At 36.7% G+C, this 8,621-nt stretch overlaps 1 protein-coding gene across 7 annotated transcripts in view; it reads left to right on the top strand.

The window, feature by feature from the left end:
* RXFP1 (relaxin/insulin like family peptide receptor 1) overlaps positions 1-8,621 on the top strand; it is a 122,794-nt gene that overhangs the window by 91,757 nt on the left and 22,416 nt on the right. For 6 of the 7 annotated variants that reach the window (XM_008052444.2, XM_008052445.2, XM_008052443.2 and 3 more), the window contains one exon: positions 982-1,053. The exons of the other annotated variant lie outside the window; for it this stretch is intronic. In XM_008052444.2, the coding sequence (XP_008050635.1) occupies positions 982-1,053 (72 nt within the window). The remainder of the gene's footprint in view (positions 1-981; positions 1,054-8,621) is intronic. 7 annotated transcript variants of the gene reach the window in all.

Genomic DNA, 8,621 nt, shown 5'->3' with positions numbered 1-8,621 from the left:
AAAAAAAAAAAAAAAAAAAAAATCAAAAAAATTAGCCATACAGGCTAGTGGCACGTGCCTGCAGACCCAGCTACTCAGGAGATTGAGGCAGGAGGATCGCTTAGCCCAGGAGCTTGAGGCTATGGTGAGCTGTGATCATGCTACTGCACTCCAGCCTGGGTGACAGAGTGAGAAGTGAAATCCTAAGTCAAAAAAAAAAAAAGAGAGAGAAGTGGGATGATAAAAAAAAGAATAACTTCATGATAATCATAAAGAAGAGACAATAAAGCACAATTTTTGGATAATTTTTGATGCTCAGTCTAGACTCCTTATGGTGATACAGAATCACACAGCAAGGGAGTTCCAAGAGGATCTATATACATGCAGTTCCCTGTGCTGCGGCTGGAGAGCCCAGGGCAGCCCGTTGATCCCCTCCACACTGGCCTTCCTGACAATATAAAAAAAACAAACAAGAGTCTTCCCAGGAGTGAAGGTTATGGAGAATTTTTGTCTGGGGAGTGATTAGGCTAAGGAGACAGAAGCTAAACATTGTTTAGGCAGTAGGAGCTTCTGCAGCAGGAATCAAATCTTATGCAGAGCGTAGCAAAAGAGACTCCCACCACTTAGAGCAATGCTCTGGTAACCCTGGACAACTGTTTCATGGTTATCCATGAAATATCTGTTAGTAAATTAAGTACCATAACAAGGTTTTCAGTTTGGCTTCTCAATTTTCTTCAGTGCCTCAGAATAATATACTTGCCCATTTGAACACATGGAACAGATATGACTCAAAACATTTTTACTATTAACACAGGAAAAACAGTAAATGTATATATTTATATATATTTCAGCTGTTATATACGTGGCTACAAGTGAAAGTCTATATGAAAGAAATACTATGTGAAGATAAGACTTTATTAGAAAGTAAATAATTCTTAACCAATGTTTCTCTGTCCATGATTAAAATTTAGCTGTATTATGTTTTATTTTTTTATGTTCCAGGGATTTTGAAGGCAACCATATTCATAATTTAAGAAATTTGACTTTTATTTCCTGCAATAATTTAACTGTTTTGTAAGTAATGTTTTATGCTTTTGAAGTAATATTATATCTCCTTACAAACAATGAATAATTTATGTAGACAAAAACTAAAATAAACATGCATAGTGATTATGGCAAATGTTCACTCAACTTGAAGTTTGTTGAAACTGAAGTATATGACATTCAAATCAAAGATAACCGCAGATTTAAATATACATGAATCATCAAAATGGTTCTGTATTATCCAAGATCTGTTTTTCTCAAACTTAAGTAATATGCAGGCTACTTTAATGGGAAAAAAATTCTCAAAGAACACCAAGAATCTATCGTTGGATCTCAGTTTGCAAAACATTAAAATGAAGTCTTAGTCTATAAGAATGTTTATTCTTTACAAATTGTTACTATAAAAGTTGTTTTTCTTTATATTTGTGCAAAGAAATTTCAGTTACAATCAAAATGAAAAAAAATATTGCAGAATATGCACACCTCTGAGGATACAATTATGAAAGTCAGGATAAACCTTATGTTATTGAGTATAATTTCTCTTTATGTCTCTCTGGCCTATTTTAAATTTACATTGCATCTTCTGTGAAAGTAAATGATGTTGGAGCTTCCTCCATTAGAAAAACCCAACTACCCCATTTACAGATTATTTTTCCAGAATGTTTTCCAAATTATGCATTGTGACTCACTTGTAGGTTATGAAAGCAACGTAGTACAATCAGTTTAGTACATTCAGTCAGCATTTTTTAAAATTTATTTTATTTTAAAGATGTGGGGTACAATTCAGGATTGGGTATACAAATGGTTATTGTACAGGTAAAGTTTGGGCCTCTCTTTGGTCTCCACTTTGCCTGGTTTGAGATCAGGTACCCTTATTAATGTTTTGGACCCCTCTTCTCTCCCCTGGCAATTTTCAGCTACTGCCAATCTCTTTCTTATAGTATTATGGTTAATGTTAAGGGTCTGCTTATGAGTGAGAACATATGATACTCAGTTCTTTGTTTCTGTGATAAATCACTGAGTATTATAGACTGTAAATTCATCCAAGTTTCTGCAAAGTTCATAATTTTGTTCTTCTTTATGGCTGCATAATATTCCATTGTGTATATGTACCACATTTTTTTTGTCCATTCTGGTTTCAAGGGCAGCACGGTTGGTTCCATGTTTTTGTAACTGTAAACAGTGCTGCAATAAACGTGCTTGTGCAAGTACCATTTTTTGTAGAGTGATTTAAGTTCCTCCGGGTATGTTCCCAGAAAGGGGATTCCTAGTCAGCATTTTTAAATAAAATAGAATTGAATTTAACTGATTGTATCAGAATTCAGTGCAGATAATAAACATACTCTTTCATGAGTTTGGGAGGCTGTGTGTGTGTGTTTTATGATCCAATATAAAATAAATGTTTTATTATGTGTTACCACAGGAAAAGTTTGAAAACCATGATTCTAGAGTACATAGGAACCCTATGTATAGGCAATATAATAGCTACCACTGATGTCACAGTATATTTTCTCCAATTATGTCCTGCATTCCAATGGGTTCTGATGAGTTCCAGTTTGAACTCTTCTGCTGAGTGAGTTCAGCAGTCTTCAGATCGGGGTGCTTTAGAACAGTTGAGCAAAATAGTTTACACTAATTACCCAAAGGAAACCCAATTACACCTTAAGGGCACAGAACAAATAGATATCTGAAAAACTTAAAATTTCTTTTCTGCTCTACCTAGTATTTAATTCTAAGAAAACCCCTGTACTAAAATATCCTTTGTGGGTTTCATCTTGACAGATGTGCACTAGGAGAAGGTGGACATAGTTTGAATGCCGGGAGGGAATAAATACTCAAGAATGGGGCAAGGCCAATTTGAAGGCATGTCACACAATGTTTATAAAATTGAAGAACCTTTGATTTTTTTTCAATTTTTTTTTCCTTTTTAAATTTTAAAATCGTTGGGTATAGGTGAGGATTTGTTACATAAGTATACTGCATGAAAGTGAGGTTTAGGCTTCTGATGAGCTTTCCCTTTCCGGTTGTATGATACCCATTGTGTATCCCTTATCTCCTCTCCCTCCATCCTTAGCAGTGCCCAGTGTCTGTTGTTCCTGGCCTTGTGCATTGTGCCCAGTGTTTAGTGCCCACTTATGAGTGAGAACATGCAGTATTCAGATTTTTGTGTTTGTGATAATTCACTTAGAATGATGGTCTCTGGCTGCATCCACGTGGCTGCAAATGACATGATTTTGTTCTTCCTTATGGCTGCATGGTGTTTCATTGTGTATATGTACCATATTTTCTTTATCCAGTTCACTTTTGATGGGCATCTGAATTGATTCTGTGTTTTTGCCAGTGTGAATAGTGTTGCAATAAACATACACATGCAAGTGTCTTTTTTGGTATAGTGATTTGTGTTCCTTTGGGTATATTCTAATAAGTGGAATTGCTGAGTCAAATGGTGGCTCTACTTATAGTTCTTTGAGAAATCTCCAAATTGCTTTCCACAAAGGTTGAACTAGCTTACATTCCCACCAACATTTTAGAAGTGTTCCCTTTTCTCCACATCCATGCCAACACCTGTTATTTTTTTTGACATTTTAATGATAGCCATTTTTACCAGTGTTAGGCGGTATCTCATTGTAGTTTTGGCTTGTGTTTCTTTGATAATTAGTGATGCTGAGCATTTTTTCATGTTTGTTGGCTGCTTGTATGTCTTCCTTTGAGAAGTGTCTGTTCATGTCCTTTGTTCATTTTTTAATGGGACTATTTGTTTCTTTCCTGTCAATTCACTTCAGTTCCTTATAGATCCTGGATGTTGGGACTGTCAGACGCATAGCTTGCAATTTTTTTCCCATTCTGTGGGTTCTCTCTTTACTCTCTTAATGGTTTCTTTTGCTGTGCAAAGACTTTTTCACTTGATAAAGTCCCATCTGTCAATCTTAGTTTTTGCTACATTTGCTTTTGAGGACTTAGCAATGAATCATTGCCTAGGCTGATGTCCAGGAGGCTATTCCCTAGGTTATCTTCTAAGATTCTTATAGATTGAGATTTCACATTTTTTAAGTTCTTGATCCACTTTGAATTACTTTTTGGATATGGTGATAGGTAGGGGTTTGGTTTCATTCTTCTGCCTGTGGCTAGCCAGTTTTCCCAGCACCATTTGCTTAATAGGGTTTTCTTTCACCAGTGTTTGTTTTGTCAGCTTTGTCAAATATGAGTTGGTTGAAGGTCTGTGGTTTTATTTCCAGGTTTTCTGTCCCATCTCACTGGTCAATATGTCTATTTTTATACTAGTACCCTGCTGTTTTGGTTACTGTAGCCTTATAGTAAAGTTTGAAGTCTGAGAGTGTGATGCCACCATATTTGTTCCCTTTCTGAGGATTGCTTTAGTTATTCAGGCTCTTGTTTTGCTTCCATATGAATTTAAGTATTGTCTTTTCTAAGTCTGTGAAAAATGTTGTTGATAGTTTGATTGCATTGAATCTGTAGACTGCTTTGGGTAGAATGGACGTCTTGGTGCTACTGATTCTTCCAATTCATGAGCATGGGATGATTGTCCATTTGTTTGTGACATCTTTGATTTATCTTTGAGCAGTAGTGTGTTGAAGTTCTGTTGAAAAGATCTTTCACTTCTTTGGTTACATGAATACCAAGATATTTTATTTTTGTGTGGCTATTGTGAAGGAACTGTGTTTTTGATTTGGTTCTCAGCCTACTTGTTGCTAGTGTATAGAAATGCAACTGATTTTTGCACATTGATTTTGTATCCTGAAACTTTGCCAAAATCATTTGTCAGTGCAAGGAGGTTTTTGGCAGACTCTAGGGTTTTCTAAGTATAGAATTATATCACCTGCAAAGAGGGATAATTTAACTTCCTCTTTTCTTATTCCTCATTTATTTCTCCTGCCTCATTTCTCTGGCTAAGACTTCCAGTATTATGTTAAATAGGAGTGGTGAGAATGGATATCTTTGTCTCATTCCATTTCATAGGGAGAATGCTTCCAGTTTCTGTCTGTTAAATATAATGTTGACTGTAGGTTTGTTAGAGATGGCTCTTATTATTTTGAGTAACATTCCTTTGATTCCTAGGGGTTCTAGGGTTTTTATCAAGAAGCAATGTTAAGTTTAATCAAATGCTTTTCTGCATCTATTGAGATAATTATGTGGCTATTGTTTGCACACCTGTTTATGTAATAGGTTACATTTATTGATTTGCATATGTTGAACTAGACTTGCATCCTGGAAATGAACCCCACCTGGTCATGATGAATGATCCTTGTAATGTGTTGTTGGATGCAATTTGCTAGTATCTTGTTGAGAATTTTTCCTATGTTCATCAGGAAAATTGGCCTGGAGCTTTCTTTCTTTGTTAGGTCTTTGCCATTTTTGAGTATCAGAATGATATTGGCTTCAAAAAATGTGCTAGAGCTATTGCTTGTAATACTTTCAATAGGATTGATATCAGCTCTTCCTTGTACACTGGTAGAATTTAGCTAAGAAATTATCTGACCCAGGGCTTTTTTTTGGTGGGGAGGTTTATTATTACTAAATCAATTTCTTGGGTTGTTATTGTTCTATTTAGGGGTTCAATATCTTTATGTTTCAGTCTTGGAAGGTTGTATGTTGCTAGAAATTTCTCCATTTCCTCTAGATTTTCTAGCTTTCTCATATACAGATGTTCATGGTAATCTCTGATAATCTTTTATATTTCTTCAGGGCCATTTATAACATTGAATTTTTCATATGTGATTGTGCTTATTTGAATTTTCTCTTTTTGGTTAATCTGGACAGAGATCTGTCAATCTTATTTATCCTTTCAAAGAACCAGCTTTTTACTTGTTGATCCTTTATACAATTTTTTTGGTGTTTATTTCACTTATGTCTGTATTATATTTTAATAATTTCCATTCTTCTACTGGTTTTGGGATTCGATTGCTCTTGTCTTTCCAGCTCCCTTAGGTATGACATTAGACTGTTTACTGGAGATCTCTGTATTTTCTTGATGTGTGCATACATTGTTATAAACTTTCCTCTCAGCACTCTTTTCATAATATTGCAAAAGTTTTGGTATGCTGTGTCCTTGTTTTCATTCATTTCTAGGAATTTTTTAATTTAATTTAATTTTTTTTTTTGAGTTGGAGTCTCACTCAGTCACCCAGACTGGAGTGCAGTGGCCACTCCTGGCCACCGCAGCATCGACCTGCTGGGCTCCAGCGATCCTTCCACCTCAGCCTTCCAAGTAGCTGGAACTATAGGCACGCGCTATCATGCCCGGCTAATTTTTTATTTATTGTAGAGATGAGGTCTCACCAAGTTGCCCAGGCGGGTCTCAAACCCGCAGACTCAGGCAATCCACTCACCTCAGCCTCCCAAGGCACGGGATTACAGGCTGAGCCACCAAGCCCGGCTCTAGGAATTTTTTTATTTCTGTCTTGATTTCTATGTCAACTCAAAAGTCATTCAGAATCATGTTGTTTAATTTCCATGTATTTGTTTGCTTTGGAATGGTTCCTGTTGGTGATTGTATTTATTTTTATTCTGCTGTAGTCTGAGAAGTTGCTTGGTATGATTTTGGCCTTTTAAAATTGGTTCATGCTTGATTTACGGCCAAGAATGTGGTCATTCTTAGAGCATGTTCCATGTGCTAATGGGAAGAATGTTTATTGTGTGGTTGATGAATGAAGTGTCCCATACATGTCTATTAGATTTAATTGGTCCAGTGTTAAGATCTCAGATTTCTATGTCAGTTTTCTGCCTCAATGATCTGTCTAAAGCTGTTAGCAGGGTATTCAAGTCTCCAACTAATATTATATGGCTGTCTATGTCCTCTCTTAGATTAACTAGCAATTGTTTTATAAATCTGGGTGCTCCTATTTTGGGTGTGTACATATTCAGGATGGCTATTTCTCACTGGTAAATTAAGTCTTTTATCATTATGTAGTACCCTTCACAACCCTTTTTAACTTTTATTGGTTTAAAGTCTGTTTTATCTAGTGTAAGAATAGCTATTCCTGCTCTTTGTTTGTTTGTTTGTTTTCCATTTGCCTGGAAGAGTTTTCTCCAATCCTTGAGCCAGTAGGTGTCATTTGCAGTGAGATGGGTTTCCTGAAGGCAGCAGAAAGAAGAATCTTGCTCCTGTATCCAATTTGCCAGTCTGTGCCTTTTGAGTGGTGCATTTAGCTCCTTCACATTTAAGTTAATTATTGATATATGGGGGTTTGTGCCTGTCAAATTGCAATTAAGAAGATGGTTTATGTTCTAGTCTTTGTGGTTGATTTGTATGATCTGTAAACTCTGTGCTTCCCTATGCTTTTGCAATGGGTGGAATCATTCCTTCATTTCTGTACTCAGAACTTTCTTAATCATCTCCTGAAAGGCTAGTCTTGAGGTGATATGTTCTCTTAGGTATTGCTTGTCTGGGAAGGAATTTAATTTTCCTTCATTGATGAAGTTTAGCTTGGTGGGGCAGGAAATTCTTGGCTGGAATTGCTTTTCACCAAGAATGTTAAAGAATTTTCTTCGAGAATGTTAAAGATTCTGACCTTTAAAATTTCTGCTGAGAGGTCTGCTGCAATTCTGATTGGTCTCCCTTGGTAAGTGATCTGTCCCTTCTTCCCAGCTGCCTTTAAGATTTTTTTTCTTTCATGCTCACCTTGGTAAGTCTGATTATTATGTGCTTGGGGAAGAACTTCTCATATAATATCTCCCAGAAATTCTCTGAATTTCTTTTGTCTGCACAGTCATCTCTCGGAAGAGATAAGGGAAGTTTTCTCGGATGACATCTTGGAAGGCTTGTTCCAGGATAGTCTCAAGAATGCCAATCTGCCACAGAGTTGGTCTCTTTACATAATCCCATATCTCTTGTTGGCTTTGATCATTTTTCCAAATTATTTTCTCCTTATTTTTGTCAGACTGAGTTAATTCAATAAGTTTATCTTCAAGCTTGGAGATTCTCTCTTTTGCCTGGTCGATTCTGCTTTGAATTTTGATTTCTGTTTTGAAATTCCAAGAGAGAAGTCTTCATTTTCAGAAGTTCAGTTTGGTTCTTTCTTAAGATGGTCAAGTCAGCTTTCACTTCCTGTACTGTTTTCGTGGACTGGATGATTTGGGTGTCTACTTTCTTCTGGAGCTCATTGAATATTTTTGCCATCCATAGTCTGAATTCTTTGTCATCAGAGACAGATCATTCTGAATAGATTCCATTACTTGGTATCTGAGAAGTCCTTTGTAGATATCAAATCATTGTAGCTTTGGAGATTGCTGGTGTTTTTTTGCTGGTTCTTCTTCATCTGCAAGGGCAGTGTCTTTACTTTTTCTTTTTGTTTTTTAATTTGATAAAGTTGCTATTATTGGGGTGACAGCTTGTATTCTCTTACTTGACCTGATGAAGTCTGGTAGGGGTAGGACAATTCCTTTCCTCCAGACCAAGGGCTTTCTCCTTCCTCCAGCACAAGTGCCAGCAGCTCTGGATGGCCCAGGTTCTGGTGTCTCCCTTCCCAGTCCACACATCTCATCAGCAGGATTGGAGGGCAGCCAGGAGGGGCCCCAGGCCATACTCTGTCACAGTTATCCTGGGGGCATGAAGTGACCTCTTCCTTCTACATGATTCC

This window comes from Carlito syrichta, unplaced genomic scaffold (genome assembly GCF_000164805.1).
Source record: "Carlito syrichta isolate Samal-C Ts95f unplaced genomic scaffold, Tarsius_syrichta-2.0.1 Scaffold274453, whole genome shotgun sequence".
NCBI classification, from domain to species: Eukaryota; Metazoa; Chordata; class Mammalia; order Primates; family Tarsiidae; genus Carlito; species Carlito syrichta.
This window is presented reverse-complemented; position numbering and strand designations above follow the sequence as displayed.